The sequence below is a fragment of the Dendrobates tinctorius genome, unplaced genomic scaffold (assembly GCF_039654945.1).
Source record: "Dendrobates tinctorius isolate UK_male_01 unplaced genomic scaffold, ASM3965494v1 ptg000022l, whole genome shotgun sequence".
Classification (NCBI taxonomy): Eukaryota; Metazoa; Chordata; class Amphibia; order Anura; family Dendrobatidae; genus Dendrobates; species Dendrobates tinctorius.
Genome location: NW_027361690.1, coordinates 92648425 through 92669288, shown reverse-complemented (window position 1 = coordinate 92669288; position 20864 = coordinate 92648425). Strand labels below are relative to the sequence as shown.

General features: G+C 42.0%; 1 protein-coding gene across 2 annotated transcripts in view; it reads right to left on the bottom strand.

Moving 5' to 3' along the window:
- The window catches only part of MAP2K5 (mitogen-activated protein kinase kinase 5), a 166661-nt gene that overhangs the window by 28909 nt on the left and 116888 nt on the right, over positions 1 to 20864 (bottom strand). For both annotated transcript variants that reach the window (XM_073568919.1, XM_073568920.1), the window contains 3 exons: positions 18867 to 18917; positions 13386 to 13457; positions 54 to 83 (listed from right to left, as the gene is read on the bottom strand). In XM_073568919.1, the coding sequence (XP_073425020.1) occupies positions 54 to 83; positions 13386 to 13457; positions 18867 to 18917 (153 nt within the window). The remainder of the gene's footprint in view (positions 1 to 53; positions 84 to 13385; positions 13458 to 18866; positions 18918 to 20864) is intronic.

Sequence of the window (20864 nt, the reverse complement as noted above, 5' to 3'; positions counted from 1 at the left end):
TCACCGACAATAATCGTCCTTCATAGGCAATATGGGAAAGAAATGTACGTTACCTGTGGGTATGGGAATCTTCCAAGTGCTAGCTGCAGAAAGACAAGAAAAGAAAAGGCACATGTCATGAAATTCCAAGACATTTCCGTAGTGAGCTAAGAGACATTTTTTAAAGGATTTTTTAATAAAGCTTATTATTGTGATTATTTAATAAAGCTGAATTTTTCAAAACTTTGTACATGAATATTTAGTAATTAGTTGGGTCTACCATCCCCAAAATTGTGACGTCTCTGTGTACCACAAAAGCATCAGCAATAAAGCATTTTACTGCATCGAGCAATCAAGAGCAAAACGAAATATGGGAAAAGTTGCTAATGAATTCACAGTTCCTGTAAACACGCAGAGACTTCTTAATTATTAGTTCTTACAAGACGTAATGGCGAACGTATTAGGAAGGAGGGTCGGCAGAGAGCGTGGCACACACAACATTCAGACGCAGCCTGCGGACATTGCAGGGCATAAAATGTGCTTCAGATTTAATGAAGCCTTTATGGCTTCTTAATTCTGCCTGTGTGTTTCAGGGAGGGTCACCCAGACAGGAGGGGTACCTTATTACTGGGCACATAGAGAAAGTGATGTGCTCATGAACTGCAGAGGATTTTCTTAATTAACTACTGACTTAAAGGCTGGAAGCTGAACAATCACAGAGCACAATGGTAGATTGCAATCACTTACGAGGTGAGCGGGTTCATCGCAAACACATCAGCGCGCTATCCCGAATATACCCAAGCTCTTCCACAGACTTCTTGGGATGTCAGGAAGCCGCCATGTTTATATGGATCACCCAGATCTCGGGAAGAAGGGGTTAATCGCGCTCCTTGCAGGGCAGGTAACTCATAAGGGGGCTCTCATGGAGCTGCAACAGTTCACTGAGTGAGCGATTACAGGGGGCAGCGGCAGAGTAACTGTGAATGAGGCCGAGAGAGCAAGTGAAGGAATTACAAATGAATGTAATCTGATGTGTACAGGCTGCAAATGCACAGTGTGTCTGGGGGTTTAGGAACAAAGCCTGAGCGGAGAGAGGGGGGCAACGAAGTGCCATGTTTAATGTATAACACTATTAGCTGGCAGCGAGCAGAGGCTCTGACCCCTGTAGAGGGGCACCAGAGCGATGGAGGACACGGCGGCCTGACCTGTAGCAGGACACGGGGTGCGACTAGTGAGAGCGTAGGGGCACTGCAGGTCAGGACACCATGTAAGACACAGAGCAGGTGAACGGAGAATGACACATCATAGGATACTGGAAGAAAAGTATAGAAATGGGAAGAAAATTGACAGGATTAAACCTGATCTCCCCACACAAACATGTTTATTCAATCTGACAAGGGTGGTGTACTTACTTAAAAAACATGTCAATTTGGCTGTATAATGCTGATATTAAGATTATTATTTTGTGAGTCCAGCTATAGAATGGTATGGTACAACTGAGTCCATTTCTGCTCAGTGTCTGCTCACAGAGCCTGATGGACAGCTGCAGTTGGACTGAGCAGCGTGAGATATCAGCAAGGAGGAGGGACACTGAGAAGATGTCAATAAGGCAAGGTAGGCAGAAGCAGAATTTAAACTTTGATAAAGGATTAAGCAAAAGAATAAAGGATTTTCAAAGTAAATACGGTGTCCTTATCAGGTTTAAGGAAGGTATTTAGTAATGTGTGCAGTTTGTATTGTGAAATTTAGTGCTAGATCTGCTTTAAGCTTGATGAGGATCGAGGCAGACAAGTGTAATAACTCACTCAAGAAAACAATATACACGCCATTATATGTAGTAGAGCCATAATATTACAACTACTGACCGGTGTGTGAATAACAGATCCTCTCATAACAATGGTACCTGTCAAGGGGTGGGGTCCGTTTGGCAGCAAGTGAACAGTCAATTCTTGAATCTGATGTTTTGGAAGTAGAAAAAAATGGGCATGTAAAAGGATTCAAGTGACTAGGACTAAAGAGAACTTGCTCACTAGGTCAAAGTATCTCCAAAATGGTAGATCTTGTGGGGTTTACATGGTACATAGTGGCTAGTGCCAACCCAAAGTGATCCAATGATGGACAATCAGTCAACCAGTGACAAGGGGGGCACCCAAGGCTCACTGGTGTTAGAAAAAAGGCTAGTCCATTCGGTCTGAACCCTTAGAAGAGCTACTGTAATTTAAAGTGCTGAAAGAGTTAATGCTGGATACAGCAGCACAGAATGGGTTGTGAGTTCCCGGAGCAAACAAGTATTTTCCCCCAACACGTGATCGGTAGCACTCAAGAGTGGCATCCAACAATACAAGAAGTGCTAACTGTTCATGGTTTTCATTTTTTTTTTTTTTTTTTACAGAACTTTAATACCCTACGCCTAACAAAGACTCAAAAAGTGATATGAACAGGAACTTCACTAGTTAAACCATGAAAAAGTGACGGATGATGTAACATAATGAGTCCACTCTATACGCCATGGATCTAGTAGAAAAATAAAACCACGCTGGTAAGTGCTCTCGCCAGTCTCAGAAAATTCTAATTTTGCGCATGTGTTTTCAGGAGTCTTATACTAGTTTTCTGGCGTTTAAATAGAGCGGACCGAATCGTGCATTAAAAAAAAAAAATAAAGTAGACCTAATCTCAATACTTGTGACTGCATCCTCTGAATAACCTTATTAAATTGGGAAATCCTTTCAATGTTATGAGAGTGCGGCGCGCACCATACCAAGCGTGATCTCTGCGCATCCGGAGCGTACAGTTCTTGTTTAAAAGCCCTGCTCCCCTCTGCCCACCCTGCTGGACAGAGACCTGCTCCCATTCACACTGTAACCCACCGTGGCGGCTGTAATTGCCTTATTTATCTTGTGGCTCGCGCACAAGCTGCGTGTGCATTGGCTGCCTGAGTTTGATGCATGGAAGTCCCAGTCGGGCCTGAGTGACACTTCGCTTACACTTCACAGCCGTCCTGCAGCCCCGCCGCTCTATGTCCCTGCGCAACCGCTGGATAAATCATCTCAGAGTTTTACTCCAGCAAAGTTTGTTTGCGGCTGGAGCGCCAGCTTCTGAATCGCTGGAGCACAGGGCCAGAACGTGCACTAATTACGGAGGTTCTGGTCAGTGAGTGATGGATAGCCCTCCGCAAGGCAGCCACCGTGTTCTCAGCATCGGTGACAGAGGAGGAGGGGGGACATTCTGCAGGCAACTATTAATTCACAGCCAGAGGTGCTGCCACTTAATTGTGCGCCTAAATTGCCCCCAAAATCAACACCTAGTGAGGTCAGCGAGTGTCGCCGAGCCCCCTGGCCAATGAGTGGCTGGCTGCACTTTGCTTAGTATTGTGCATCACAAGGAGAACATGCAATAGTCACTGCCATTTACTTTAATTAAGATCTAATAGGCCTAATTTACCAAACACTTGGCTGATTAAATACAAAACAACAGAAACCAGTGATTCTTCACTAATCAAATATTTACTGGGTAAGAAACAAGCAGAACCTTCCCGTGGAAATGAGAACAAAAAGGGAATCTGTCACCAGGCTTTACTACCCCATCGGAGAGCAGCCTGATATAGGGGCAGTGATCCTCATTACCACGCTGCGTCACTTACTGGGCTCATCGCAGTTTTGATAGAATCACAGTTTTATCTGCTGCAGGTCTACCAGGTCTCTGAATACTGAGTTCTGAATAACCCCACTCACACAGCTGATGGGCAGATTTCTGCCTATGCACAGTATTCACAGAAAGCTGACAGTCAGTGGTTGGAGCGGGGGATAGAGGTCATGAAAATCGAGGATTACATGGCAGCACGTTTAGTAGACCTCGAGTGCATTGGTGGGATTCAGCCGGCTCTCTCCTGGGGAATCAGTTGTTAAAATTACCACCGGTTCCCCAGTTCGGCAAGATACAGTGCCCCGAAGCCACTGACTTCCATTTCTACAATACTTAAAATGGTGGTCGGCCTACAGAGGCCAGCAGCTGACATCAGCGACGTCTGCTGTCAGCCTGTTCCGCAATACATATGTAGCAAGAAGAGGATGCCATGGGCGAGCGTAGAGGTAAGAAGGATCTTGTTTTTATTTGTGCGAGTTACAGAGGGACACAGGACGAGTGACACACGAGCCCGTGATGGGTGGCACGTGGGACCAGAATGAGGGACATTACAGGAAAAGGGAGAAGATAGAGGACATTATTACAGAAAGAGACCCAAAATGGGGACATTAAACAAAGTGCCTAGGATGAGGAGCATTATTACAGGATGGGGCCCAGGAAGGAGGACAATATAGGAAAGGCCCAGGATGGATGTCATTGTTACAGTAAGGGACCAGGATGGGCTACATTACTGTATGGGGGACAGAATGAGGAACATAGATTATTGGTCTATGGTGGCAAGTGGGGCACGTAATTACTGCAGGGGTCAAGTATGGCACATTACTACTGCTGTGATATATTTTACTTTTGAGCATACTGTTTTCCATGGCGGGAACAAAAGGAAGGTCCTGTTAAGGTGCAGACAAATATCAAAGACTGAACGTCACTTCCAAAAAGAAAAAGATGTGTTAACTGATACAAGCTAAGAGAACCACTTCCATATGATGCCTCTTGTAGGCTGATAGGCAAGATCAAGCTGTGATTGAAACCACCATAGGCCGATCAGTGGAGTGTTCAGTCAGAAAGCCTGACTGCTCACACCTGTTTTTCTGCTTGGAAGTGACATCAGTCTTTGATATTTGTATACTCATGCTTCCTGACTGAGCACTTCCCCCCCCATCAGCCTCTGCCAGTTTCAATCACAGCTTGATCCTACCTACCCATAACTGTAGGCTATCAGCCCAGGAGAGGCATCATATTAGGTTAGGTTCCCAGCAAATAAGGTCGCTTCGTCAATGGCTGTTGGGCACTCATAAATTGGCCAATATATGCACTTAGTATCTTCATTTAACTTTTTTTCTAGAGCAACAATGCAATTATAATTTCATATATTCCATGTGTGCATACTATAGCGTTACAGAGTGCAATTTTAATTTGTCTGTTACTGTGCAGGGCGGTACTAGGTCACTTTTTTTTCTTCATCTGGCACAGTAAAGAAGTTGGGGGACAAAAGTGAGGAATGTGTACTAGAAGTGATCGGTTATAGATGACAGAGTGTGACTTTCTGCAGAATAGAGTCCTGGCAGGAAGAAGTGATAGTGGTCTGCACTGGATGAAGAAGAAAAGCTTAGATGAATGACTTAAACTACAAATGTCACAGGAAAGTCACTTTATTACCTGTACAAAGTTACCTGTGTGTAAAGTTACCGGTGATCACTTTATTACCTATACACCTGACCAAATACAGCGGTCCTGTGCATAACATCACTGGTGATCCTTGTATACCATATAGGAAAAAAGCAATAAGGAAACGTGGCACTTCCAAGAGATGTTAAAATTTTGTTTTCTTTATTGCAACTTCATTAAAATGTTAAATGCATTTAGCCCTCAGAATCTCTGATGCGGTTCCGGGGTTACTTCATTCCCTTAATCGTAGAGAAGTTCTGCCTCTAATCTATAACCTATTTAAAACCAATGTGGACCAAACATTTATATACCGCACAAAAAGGAACGCAATGCCAATAGTTTTATGAATTATGACACTGATCATATAGTATATTGTCTCGAATGCACTAGTTGTACCATGAAGTATAAAGGTTGTACCATAAGAAAATTGTATAATGTCACCAGTTATCACTGTATTACAAGTACACTTATACACTATATAAAAAGCTGCAGTGAACAATGGTACTGGTGATCACTGTATTACCTGGACACTATTCACTATATACGGAACTCCTGTGTATAATGTCACTGGTGATCACTGTATTACATGTAGACAATATAATATCCACAAAGCTCCTGTGTATAATGTCACAGGTGATCATTGCATTACCTGTACACTACATACAGAGCTCCTGTATAGAATGTCAATGGTGATCACTGTATTACATGTAGACAATGTAATATCCAGAGCTGCTGTGAATAATGTCACTGGTGATCACTGTATTATCTGTACACTGACACTATATACAGAGCTCCTGTGTATAATGTCACAGGTGATCACTGTATTACCTGTACACTATATACAGAGCACCTGTGTACAATGTCAGTGGTGATCAATGTATTACCTGTACACTGAAACTATATAGAAGTCCTGTGTATAATGTCACAGGTGATCATTGTATTACCTGTACACTATATACAGAGCTCCTGCGTATAATATCACTGGTGATCACTGTATTACCTGGACGCTATACACTAAATACAGAACTCCTATGTATCATGTCACTGGTGATCACTATTACTTGTACACTATACACTATATACAGAGCTCCTGTGTATAATGTCACCAGTGGTAATATTTGTGTTATTATTGTGATTTTTATTAATGATTAGTATTAATGATCATTATTATTCGGTCACAATGTGGTGGTAGTATACGGTCTGGTCATGGTGTGGCAGTATTTGTCACTGTATGTATTATTATTTTGTGACTATGTGTTGGTAATATATGATCTGGTCATGGTGTGTCAGTATTTATCCTTTGTATGTGTTATTTGGTTACTATGAGGTGGTAGTATGTGGTCTAGTCATGGTGTGGTAGTATTTATCCCTTGTATGTTGTATTCGGTCACTATGGGGTGGTAATATGTGGTCTGGTCATGGTGTGGTGGCATTTTGTGCATAATTTGGCCTGTGTCTGCTGAGGACAGAATAGGTGCAGTAGGCAGTTGAGGTGACAGGAGGTCATCCTTTCCAATTTTGCAGGTTCCTTTAGTACTAATTTGAAAAACTTTTAGAAAACCCTTTAATACTATTCAACATACTAAGAAGTAACCGACAGTGACTGGGACAACGGGTACTGGACAAAAGGCAATGAGACTATACATGAAGGTAGACGTAGAGTAAGAAGAGTACTTTTTGTAGTTGAAAAATGGGCATGGCTTTAAAATGGGTGTGGTTTTCTAATACAAACGGGGAACCTGTAGTTAAGAACTTGAATCTAACCCATGCTGTAGTGATAATCTACTGCTGATAAAACTATGATTTTATTGATACCACAGCAAATAGTCCAGTAAGTGAAACAGATCTGGAATCAGCGTCTCTGCCCCTACATCATGCTGCTCTCAGTCTCAGCTTAGGTGGCAAATACCTAATGACAGATTTTCTTTAAGGTTATGTTCACATTGCGTTTCAATGATGCAGATGAAGTCCCCGTGAGCTCTGTTGGACATCCTTTATTTCTGTATTCGCCTATTTGAGGTGAGATCCAAGATGTGGTTGACTGCATATTGGATCCCACCTCAAACACACGGATACTGCTAAAAATGTTGCCCGACAGAACACACAGTGACCCTGTGCCATTACAATCAATGGACCAGTTAGCGCATACGGTACATCCCGAATCCTGTTTTCCATGGCTTCAGAAGTAAACTAATATTGGAGCCACTGACGTAAGGTTAAAAAGCAATCTGAACACAGTCTTAGGGGTCCGTACACATTAGATATAGCTGTTAGGAGAGATAGCTGAGAAGTGATCAAGCGTACATCTGAGTTGCCCAAACACATGACCGCTCACCTCAAGCCTCGTCTGGCAGTGACATATCTGTCTAAAGAACAAATTGGGTACTTTGCAACCTCAAGGTCTTAATGAAAATGCTGGTTTTGGTGCGTTTCTATAGGATATTATTGGGTTTTCTCCTGATCATTTTTAGGGTTTGGGTGTTTTTATTGTTTCTGTTATTGTTGTACTTACATTTTTCTGTTTTATTTTGGGTTTGTTGATATGAGCCTCATCCATGACGAAAGAAAAGTTTGGGGATTAAACCATAAGCAAGATATCGGAATCCATCCGAGTGCAGCCATACTAAAAACGGCATTTACACAAGATCATCTACGCAGAATTTCTTCCTGCTTTGATATGAGCCTCATCCATGACGAAAGAAGAGTTTGGGGTTAAAACCAATAAGCAAGATATCGGAATCCATCCGAGTGCAGCCATACTAAAAACGGCATTTACACAGGATCATCTACGCAGAATTTCTTCCTGCTTTTATCTGAGCTTTATCCATGACGTAAGAAGAGTCTGGGAAAAATCTATAAGCAAGATATCGGAATCCATCCGAGTGCAGCCACACTGAAAACGGATTTATACAGAATCATCTATGTAGGATTTTTTCCTGCTTTTTATATGTGGTGGACCTTGATCATTTTTCACAACGGTTTGGTTCAGAATATAATATCTTGGGATTTCCAGACATTTTTTGTTGGTAGTTTGGTGATTGGTAATTTTGTATATTCTTTGTAATAATTGTGCATATTCAGTATGGGGCATATTTTGATGGACATTTTGAAGTGTTATGCATGTATATTTGTCCTTTCGAATTTTGTGAGAAGAGTTAGTGGGTATTTCCGCGACACTTAACATCATATATTTTTATATCAAATACTTTCATATTGTGAAATCCCTTTGCTCAGGTTATTATAGTGATTATGTTTATGCACAATGATCATTTAGGCTTTACAATAACTGATATACTGAATTTCGCTTGAACTGTTTAGTTATGTGGGCCAATGATATGAGCAGCATGGGGTTGGAGTGCGCATGTGCGATTCGGCACCCTCCTGACATGCGTGCCGTGGGCAGTCACACTGACGGTGTTCGTCCCTCATCATCATTTGGATGATGGGGGATAGGAGGCTGTTCATTATGACCGCGGCAGGATGTCTTTTAGTGAAGTGGAGTGGAGCGCGATCGGCACATGCGCCATACAACCATCCCTATAGTGCTTTTTGAAAGGGCTTGATTCATTGGCTGAAGCATGGAAGACAGATTCTTTCTGATTGGCTGAGACTGGTATTTAAACTCAACACACCCATTGCTTAGACACGCCCCCCGAGGAAGCTGGGAGCGAAACGTGCATGTCGGGGTGGAGGGATTTTTCTCCCAGGGGACTTCTATTAACGCTGCCAGGATTCAGGTAATGGCCTCAATAGCTTTAATGCTAACTAGTTTACATAGGTATACCATGGATGTTATTATATAACTTTGGTTTATCTGAGCCGATGAACTTGTGCTGTGTAGTCATTATACTCTGCATGTTTGAGTAAACAGCAGACATTTATAGTATAGCTTTCCAGCAGCATACATCAACTGATTGCTTATTAGCTATGAGGTTCTATACCATGCAGCAAAAAAAAATACATACAATGGGAGGTGCAGGTCCCTCTCTTTTTGCACTGATTTTGGAAACTTGTATGTCTTTTAATGTTTTGATATTTGTATTAATAAAAGTAATTATATTTTACCATTTGAAATGCTCTGGTGTTGATCTGTACTCCAATTGGAGGTGATCTTGGATTTTTGTACTTAATTTGTGGTGAGCATTACGATTGACAATTTGGCTAGGGTAGTAGTAAAGAACAAAGACGTCAAGACGCCACTATTTGGTATCATGCTCATATAATGGTGATCATCACCGCTCAGTAAAGGTTACATTGTACAAAAACCGCTATGTCTATGGCCACAAAGTGCCGGCCCACGCCACTCCTATACAGCGTCACTATAACATTACTCCATGGTTGATTAGGTACAGTGTAAACGGACATTTTATTTTCTAGACCTCAGACGAAACAAGAGATCGCAGGCAGCGCCAGGAACTGTATCAATGACACGAGGGAGCATAGCCCAAATTTATTATAAATTGCTAAAAAAAACACCAAAAACTGCAATTGGGGAAAATCAAATAAATATCCTATATACTACTCTGTTAGGTCTAAGAAGAAGCCATACTGGGAAATAGTTGTAACAAAAAAAAAAAAAAATAGTCCTTAATGGGACGTTGTGTAATTTCGAGCCATTCCCGGATTCATACTACTCCCACTACTGAGTCTTAATTTAGAGGAGATGCTCTTTAAGTCTCATTTGTATAGTTATCAATCATTTAGATTATACACTTGTTTGGATGAACCACTTGCCTCATTTATCTGGTCTTGTAAATGTTATGCTAGCACAACTGATGTGATTACTCTGAACATTTATTCTTGGTCTGATGGATTGCATTCACCTCCGGTAAGTGCGCAGAAATGCAGTAGGTAATGGGTTAAATAGCAAATCCCTAATATGACGATGATATTGAAAGTGAAAGAATGTGCTGTAAATAAAGCAGCAGATACAGGTGCTAGGATCTGATTCCAGCAGTATACTGTAAAGGAATTGCTATTTAAGCTACAGTCATCGCTGATTACTAGATTAAAGAGGTTGTATCCTCATAGATGACCCTTTCAGGGAGAGGATTTTGCTCATACGTTCTACCTGTTTCATCACAGTGACGTCTCTGAAGTCAAATAGGACATCTATCCTATACACATGCACTATCCCCATATGTTCCCATACAGTGCCGAATGATCATACTCCCCCATACACAGAATGCTAGGCTCATTCTCTTATCTGCCCACCTACCAAATAGGCTGAACTCTTCTCTATCCTGACATCATCTGTCAGAGGAGGGTAGGGAGGTTCCCCATGTACATTAGATGGTGGTCCCAACCAGCTGCAATTGGCACTTTTAACTAATGTGTACTGGGGCCTTAAAGGGAATCAGTCACCAAGGTTTCGCAACCCCATCTCAGACCCTGATGCCAGCCATGTGTCACTTACTGGGCTGCTTGCTGTCACTTTGATAAAATAAGTTTTTTCTGCTGCTGATCAAACAGTTCTCTGAATGCTGAGCTCTGTATAACCCCACCCACACCACTGATTGGCAGCTTTCTGCCTATGCACATTGTACTCAAAAAGCTGCCAATCAGTGGTGGGGGCGGGATTATTCAGAGGTCATGAATATAGATGACCACATGGCAGCAGGTTTACTAGTCCTCTAATGATAAAATCGGCTTTATCAGCAGGAGATTATCAAAACTACAGCAAACTGGAATCGGGGTCTCTGTCCCTACATTATACTGCTCTCAGATTAGTTGGAAAAAAATCTGGTGATGGATTGCAGGGTAATGCAGCAAGAGCTTGTACATCAAACATTCAGACCCACCTTCTTGGAGAGTTTGGATTTAAAAAGTGGAGGATCGGATTTCTTAACTCTATAATCGATGTGGCATTTTCCTATGGACCAGGCATTGCTGTATAGAATGTCAGGATTACGCAGAATACAAAGCTATATTAGCTCATGATATGTGTACAGATACAAATCTATATTAGTCCCTATAGGTGTTTCTACCTCATCACAAGGAGGGGAGTGATAGGGATTTGGGGCATGCACCAACCAGCTCCCCACATTGTGTCTTGTATTAGCTATGATAGGGGATTTGGGGCATGTGCCAACCAGCTCCCCACATTGTACCTTGTATTTGATATGATGGGGGATTTGGGGTATGTGCCAACCAGCTCCCCACATTGTGTCTTGTATTAGATATGATAGGGGATTTGGGGCATGTGCCAACCAGCTCCCCACATTGTGTCTTGTATTAGATATGATAGGGGATTTGGGGTATGTGCCAACCAGCTCCCCACATTGTACCTTGTATTTGATATGATAGGGGATTTGGGGCATGCGCCAACCAGCTCCCCACATTGTGTCTTGTATTAGATATGATCGGGGATTTGGGGCATGTGCCAACCAGCTCCCCACATTGTGTCTTGTATTAGATATGATAGGGGATTTGGGGCATGCGCCAACCAGCTCCCCACATTGTGTCTTGTATTAGATATGATAGGGGATTTGGGGCATGCGCCAACCAGCTCCCCACATTGTGTCTTGTATTAGATATGATAGGGGATTTGGGGCATGTGCCAACCAGCTCCCCACATTGTACCTTGTATTAGATATGATAGGGGATTTGGGGCATGCGCCAACCAGCTCCCCACATTGTGTCTTGTATTAGATATGATAGGGGATTTGGGGTATGTGCCAACCAGCTCCCCACATTGTGGCTTGTATTAGATATGATAGGGGATTTGGGGTATGTGCCAACCAGCTCCCCACATTGTGTCTTGTATTAGATATGATAGGGGATTTGGGGCATGCGCCAACCAGCTCCCCACATTGTGTCTTGTATTAGATATGATAGGGGATTTGGGGTATGTGCCAACCAGCTCCCCACATTGTGTCTTGTATTTGATATGATAGGGGATTTGGGGTATGTGCCAACCAGCTCCCCACATTGTACCTTGTATTAGATATGATAGGTGATTTGGGGCATGCGCCAACCAGCTCCCCACATTGTGCCTTGTATTAGATATGATAGGGGATTTGGGGCATGCGCCAACCAGCTCCCCACATTGTGTCTTGTATTTGATATGATAGGGGATTTGGGGCATGCGCCAACCAGCTCCCCACACTGTGCCTTGTATTAGATATGATAGGGGATTTGGGGCATGTGCCAACCAGCTCCCCACATTGTACCTTGTATTAGAAACGATGATAAATAGCTGTATATTTGTTGGGACTGCACCACCTTTTTTGAACATCCATGTTTAAAGGGTTTTCTCTTTGCCTTCTTTCCCTTCTCTTAATTAAACTTATACCCAAATAGAAATAAAAAAGTGCCAACCTGATGATTGGCAGATGATGCAGGACTGGCTTCTGAGACTTCTAGTGCACAGCTGTAATTGCCATTGGTGTTTATTTCACCATTTTTAGTGGTAAATTTAAAGACTGTTCGTTTATTAATCCGTCTTTTAGGATCTCCATATTTTGTAATGGGGTATATGCAGAGGGGTTGTCCTCAAATGACAACCCTATATGACGGTCACTTTAGTGAACTACCTTCAATGATTCCTCGCCGTCTTAGTTGTATCACAGACCAGATGTAGTAACACGGCGTCAGTGTGTACAGTGCACTGTCCTGTGATACCTTGTTCCGGTCCCTTAGTCATAAAACCAGAACCCTTGGTGGTCCAGGCATGGGGAGACTGTGGAGGGGCTGCGGCTTGGATACAGGGACGCACTGCACGACCAAGCCCCATTCCACATAAACTGTATTTTTATTCCTGTGCTTGACTTCTGATTATTTAAAAAGCTACCTTTATACAGTGATAATGAAGAGGCTGACTCCCATAGGGAAGCACGCTGTATATAAATGGAGCTATTATTACAACCATCACTGTCAGTGCTCCGGGGATCGGCTTCAAAGTATGTGAAATTATGAAATCTATAGCCGCACGGAACACTGTCCATTCCCTCCGCAGGACGTGCACTTCATTTATAAACCCTGCGCTACTCTCACACAGGGTGATAAAATATCAATGTGAACGCAGCTCTATCATGTGTCTGCACTGCACATATATACATTACAGTGTTCACATATACACACATAAATGGTATTCTCACCTCCATAAATGAGATTCCCAAGCTCCAAACATCAGAGTGAATTCCATATTGTTCTCCAGCAATGCGCTCAGGCTATAACGTGGGAAAGAAGGAAAATAAAAAAATAAATAAATACCAAGTAAAAAAAAACAACAATTTGGCAATCTCATAATGAATACCATATTACACCCTTTAGTAAATGAACAGATACCAAAGTTTGATCATTTTGTCTTTTTCATGATATTGCCATTTTTCTTTCTCCGTTGCCATTTTTGCCCTGCCATATTGCTTGTCACCTTTGTAAATGTGCAATTTGCCTGAACATGCTGGCAAAATCACAGAACGTAAATATAGGTTGTCCCGAAACTGATGGGAACAAGGTTAAAGGGGCTGTCCACTACTCCGACAACGCCTTCTGAATCCCTATGGTTCCCCCCAGTAAAACATTTATAATCTCCTCCGGTATCAGCGCCATTCCATGGGTATCAGAACTGGCTCTCACACGGAGAGTGGCCAATCAGAGCTGGCTTCCCTCTCCCATCCTTGGGACAAATTAAAACATCCAGAGGAATTGGGAGCAAACCCTCACTTCCCCCCAGATTTCAATTATGTCTGTAGGAGAAATGGGTTAAAACAGAGCAGAATGGCTGCAGGGATTGTGTGACAGAACAACGTCACACGATCCCCGGGAGACCTAGTGCTGACACCACTGGAACGGCGCCGACACCAGAGGTTAGTGTAAGTGTTATTATTTTACTGGGGAGATACAAAAGGGTTCAGAAGGGGTTGTCCGAGTAGTGGACAAACCCTTTAACATGTTTCAAAAATAAGTGATAATAAAAATGCTCACTACCCCTTTATGGTAGGGACTCACGACATAGCTAGGGATAAAACTGAATGGGAGGAGACAGATTAGATATTAGAAAAAACTTTTGGACAGTGAGGGTGATCAATGAGTGGAACAGGCTGCCACGAGAGGTGGTGAGTTCTCCTTTAATGGAAGTCTTCAAACAGAGGCTGGACAGACATCTGTCTGGGATGATTTAGTGAATCTTGCTTTGAGCAGGGGGTTAGACCAGATGGCCCAGGAGGTCCCTTCCAGCTCTACCATACTATGATTCTAGCACGTGAAGAAGTGAGGCTGAAAGTCTGCTTTCAGCTGTAATATTAAAAATTGCTAATTTCTTGCTCATAGTTAACTCCACTGTAGAGATTAACAATTTGTTTGATGCTGACCTGGTCCAGCGTCCAGTCATGTCCTGCATGGCAGCCGATCTTCACTACTGAGCTCGGCATCCTCAGCCTGGCATCTTGGGCGCCGCTGGCTAAGTACTAGTACTCACATAGTATCAAGACGTTGTGGGGCCTAGTAAGCACCAACACCACCTAGGATGCCGGGTGGAGAACAATGACTTGCTGCCATGGGAGAACAGGATGTCAGACTACAGCAGTAGGAATTCAATTGCCCAATTCTTCCACAAAGCTATGCAGAAAGCAGAGAGGCCATTAACAAAGCGCAAACAGCTTGCAATGACTTTACGCTAATACAGCTGAAGGTTACGACAACTTTCATAAAGCAGCAGGATCTCAGCGACACCTTTGCAGAGCGCGCTCACCCGCCAGACTATTCTGCCGGGATGTCAGCAGAATACAGGCTGCCATATCATGTAACGCTTTCAGACTAAAGGCTTGGGATCACACAAGGATCAACAGGTCTACCTAATGGAAACTGATGAGATCACTAAAAAATAGCCAAGTCATAGGGTATAGCCACATATACAGCGAGGATGTCTTGCAGTCATGGCAATGCTGTCCTGCATGGGCCCCAGTCGCTAGATAACTCACTACTGTGATAGCTGATGTTCTGGGATGTACACAATGCTTTCTGGTGCCCAAGTAATAATAACAACATCATTTTTTAGCCTTTGAATGTTACTTGGTCAAGGGCTGAGTTCACTCAAACATTTTCTTTGTGTGAAGGTCAGGAGAGTAAGAGAGTTAAGATGGGAGCACTCCCCTGACGGAGATTCGCGCTGTGCTCTTAATGCACCTGGCTGCCTGACACTTCCTCTCGAAGCCTCATAACCCGGGGGCCTCCATACAAGAAAACAAACTCTGAAATTAGTGCCAGCTGAGTGTGTTCAATGCGGTTATCCAGGTCAGTGCTTGTGAGGGGAAGTAACAGTAAATAAGAGTCACAACGTGGGACCCTAATGTGCGGAATATCCCAGTGCTGCCTCCTGCTGCCTCTCACCTGGGAATTGCGGAGGATTCTAACTCACAACATTGGTTCTGTATCTGGCAAAATCAAATATTTCACTCAACTGGTAATAAAGTGACATTAGAGTTAAAAGCAAACGAGTGCCTATTCAGAAGCAGGATTTTCTGCAAGCTCCACAAACTACTAGTCTTGTAGAAACTTGGTAAAGAAACTCAAGGTCCAGATGCTTTTGGGTGCCTATACCTCCAACCTTAGCTATGGACTAAAGGGGTAGCACTAAGCTGAAGGATCGCTGGCACCTGTAATTTATACAGATGGGCAATCATTTCAACAGGGGTTCTGGGCTGCCAGTTTCAATGGGGGCTGCCGGGTAACTCATTTTGTATCCGTTGGATTGTAATGAAGGATCGAACAGGTTCAAGGAAAATAAAAATATTATGAAAAGTAATTTTAACATATTTCATTTTTTTTATGCATACCTGTTTTTTTCCAAATAAACCTCTCAAAAAGCATGAATGGTCTTGTGTGTCATAGCACCCATAAGTTAAAATGGTTTGGGGTTCAAATAGTCTGATATATCTACAAAGTGTCCCAATTCTCATGTTCTGTAACTTACCACTCCAAAATTTTGAGCGGGCATTTCTTCATCAGCATTCTGCCTGCATCATAGGTGTTGGAACCGCCTAACACTTTCCAACATGCATGGTCTGATAGCTTGCCTACCCTAAACGGAAATCCCACCTTTCAGTTATACCTATATGCAATTTAGCAGACACGAGAGATGGAGAGGAGACACAAAGATTCGCCTCCATTTTCTATAATGGTACTGGATATCTCTGCTGCTAGAGAAGGACTACAACTGACAGCAGGCAGCGGAAAGGTAGGGACAAACCTCTTTGACAAGGTGAATAGTAATGCCTAGTTATTTATTCTTAGAGCACCATTGATCCATGGTGCTGCACCTGTGAAGGGGTAACATACCAGATACAAATATACAATGATAGACTGGTACAGAGGGGAGAGGCCTACATTCTACATTCTAGTTGTCCATATATTCATACATTTGTAAGAAGAATAACAGAGAAACATCATAAGGTGCTTCAAAATTATTATTTTATGGGAAGTACAAGTATTTATTAAAATTAACATGTCAGAAGAGCTGGCAAGTCCTTTTAAGATTTATCCAAAATGGGACTGCAAGTATACAATTAAAATAGACAGCTTTCTCACATCTAGAGAATATAGGATAGATGTGTCCAGTCTGTTGGATCTAATCCTCTTTTCCAATTAGCAGATGGAGGTCCCCTTCATCTGCCAATCAGTTTAATACCCAACTGGGATCTCCCTTCATGTCATCAAACAGACCCTCAAATTAATTACTGTCCCACTAAATGTGTGGATTAGATCTGGTACAGATAAAGCCTTGAGGAACCCACGAGACCTATGCACCCTATACAAGTTACAGTGCCAATATAGGATGAGGCAAAGTGAGTGTGTGTATATAATACACACACACACACACACACACATATACACACATACATACACGATTCTAGTTTAACCTTTCTGCACATACATACATACATACATACATACATACATACATACATACAGTGGGTAAAAAAAAAAAAAGTATTGATCACCAATTTTCTACATAATATATTTCTAAAGGTGCTATTGACATGAAATGCTCAGCAGATGTCGGTAACAACCCATCCAATCCACACAGGCAAAGAAATCGAACCATAGAGGCCTATAAATTAAGTTATATATAATAATGAGCAATGACACCTAGTAAAAGTATTGAACACATGAAGAAAGGTGCAAAAAGCCATGGAAAGTTAGGACACCAGTTGAAATCTATCAGTTATTAGAAATCAATCCTGTCACTTAGTGTAAAATAATATGAGCTGGTACAACTGATGGCCTAAGGTGTCTCATTACAGAGGCACCACTCAAGAGACCTCTCATGATGGGTAAAAACCAGTGAGCCGTCTCAAGACCTTCACAACTTTATTGTTGCAAAACATACTGATGGCATTGGTTACAGAACAATTATCTAAACTACTAAAGGTTCTGGAGAGAATAATTCGGATGTGGGGAAAAAAAAAAAAAAAAAAAAACAACTTAATTCCACCGTGAATTGGCTACTCACAGGTGCTCCCCACAAGATTTCAGACAAAGGAAAGAAAATAATTATCAGAAAGTTGTTAAAGAGCCAAGGGCCACTTGTGGAGATCTATAGGAAGACCTGGAATCATCAGGTACAACAGTTTCAAAGAAAACTGTAAGAAATGGACTCAATACATGTTCAAGAGCATTTACAATTTGCTCAAGAACATTTAGACAAGCCTGTGAAACACTGGGAGAATATAGTCTATTCAGATAAGACCAAAATTGAGCTCTTTGCATACCATAATATACAGTATGATACTATGTTTGGAGGCCAAATAGTAGAGATGAGCGAATTTGTTTGGATTCGGTTCCGAATACGATCAAAATTGAATAGTTTTTGCAATATTTGTCGAACACAGCCGATTGTCATTAGAGTCAATGGGAGGAGAAATTACCAAATATGTTCGGAACCAATCATAAGACATATTTGCCCCGAATAGTGTTCAAATATGGCACTAATATGTCAAAATCAGATTCGGGGTCAAAATCTGAACAGATTTGCTCATTTCTACCAAACAGCACTGCACGTCACCCCAAAAAACACCATACCAACAGTGAAGTTTGGAGGTAGGAATATCATGTTGTGGGGCTGTTTTCCAGCATATTGCACTGGTATACTTCACATAGTTGAAGGAAGGATGCATGTACAAATGTACTGAGACATTCTTTATAATAATTTGCTGCCATCTACCAGGATGATGAAGATGAAACGAGGGTGGACATTTCAGCAAGACAATGATCGCAAACACACAGCCAAGGAAACTCTCAATTGGTTTCAGAGAAAGAAAATAAAGCTGCTTGAATGGCCGAGCCAATCATCTGACCTGAATCCAATAGAAAATTTATGGAAGGAACTAAAGCTCAGAGTTTATAGAAGGAACCAATGGAACCTTCAGGATGTGAAGAGTGTTTGTATGGAAGAATGGGACAAAATAACATCTGAGCAACGCAAGCGACTAGTTTCTCCATATAGGACATCTTTGGGTTGATTTCCCTGTATACATTATATACATACATACTGGCATTAGGATACAATTTTACAGTTCCTATTGTACATGTACAGGCTGCAATGAAAGATATAATCCCAAAATACCTGTCTAACTTACCGCCATATAAGCATTTGTGCCCACATATGTTTTGGCGATAGAATTCACCAGCTAGGAAAGAAAGGGAATGATGGTGTTAAACCAACAATAGCATAAAACGGGCAATTATTTCTCATTTAATCCACGCATCAAACAAAAGGAGAATGAAATGGAGTGATGACATAAAAGACAAAATAAAAAATATATAGAGTGCTTTTATCTGCAGGCATTAAACAGAAAATGATTACACTTATTGCTTCCACTCCGATGTGTGAGCAAAGCGATTGTTAGTGGTGCTGAAGTTCTCATTTAGACAAACCCCTGGCCTGCTGTAAGTATCGGCATTCTCCGGTACAGTACAATTCACAGAAACATAATGTACAAAGCATCATTTACAAGAACATAGAGAAGTGCTTATGACTCATAGATGAGATCTACAACGGTTACTTACAAATGTGGCATTACTCTACATTTTACTTTACCAAGTAACATTTCTGCATAATAATGTGGGCAAAGAAGTCATAGGAATGGAGTATTATAATGTCTAATTATAGCTGGAGGTGATCATAAGAAAGACGTGTTACGAGAATGGCGCCGCAGACAATACAATAGGTAAAATTACTTAAAAGGAATTGTTTGCTTTGTATAGCTCCATCCAATCCTTTATTAAAGTAGAAAAAGGTAAATGAAGTTCGAAAAGAAAAACTTGGGCTACAATTACACTGAAAGATAATTCTGAATAAATGTTCTTAACACTCATTTGATGATAATCTTTTGGTGTAAACAGGTTGATGATCGGCCGATGAACGAGCAAAACGCTCCTCCTTTGAGCAAAACCATGTTCTGATCAGCGAAAAAGATCATTGCTCTCCTTGGTGCATCATCCTGTGTAAACTGCTAAGAACTATGGTAGGCTATATTCACTGAGCGATCTATTACAAATCGTTTGCCTGTGTAAATAGACTATTAAATGACCAGCGATTGACAAAAGTTTACCAATTGGTGGTTGAATGGTGATACAGGTCGGTCTGTGTAAACAGAGAAGTTGAAAGGGCAAATGTAACTCAGATTGATGATCAGAGGATGGCTGCGAGCGTGGAGGAGGACGACGACCGCGAGCGTGGAGGAGGCCTGCGAGCGTGGAGGAGGACGACGACTGCGAGCGTGGAGGAGGAGGACGACGACGACTGCGAGCGTGGACCACAGGTTCACTGTGAGTGAGGACCACAGGTTCACTGTGAGTGAGGACCACAGGTTCACTGTGAGTGAGGACCACAGGTTCACTGTGAGTGAGGACCACAGGTTCACTGTGAGTGAGGACCACAGGTTCACTGTGAGTGAGGACCAAAGTGAGTGACGATCACTTAGTGAGGATCATTGGATCACTGGATAATTGGATCACTGTGCGTGATTCACTGGAACATTGAGTGAGGATCACTGAGTGAGGATTACTGGACCATTGAATGAGGATCACTGTGTGTGATGATCACTAAAAATAAAAGCAAAGGTGCTTAAACATCAAGATTTACTGTAAGCTCAAACTAATAGTCTTACAGAAACGTGGCAGAAAACATATGGTCCATGCGCTTTCAAATGTCCCAACCCCCATCTTTAGCTGGGGACTAACTAAGGGTTTACACTTGGCTGAAAGATCACTAGCGTCTGTACATTATATGGATGGGTGTTCATTTCAAAAGGTGCTGTGTGAAGTCAGTTTCAATGGGTAGCAGGGTAGTTCACAACTGACCCAAAGCCTTTTTTTATGTCCCTAAAGAAAAGTGTAGAGAGCAAACAAAAACTATTAAATTTAAATTGAAGCATTATGTGGGAACTATATGATAGTACGGTATTATGGGAATTCCATAAGGCGATATAGTCATGACACTCTTCGTATTAAGTGGACTGAGAAATTACGAGAAGAGGAAGGGAACACTAAAATCCCACATCCTATATATCACTGAATGAAATACTCCAGTTGCAAATCTTTATTCATTACATAGTGGCATGCATTGAGAACAA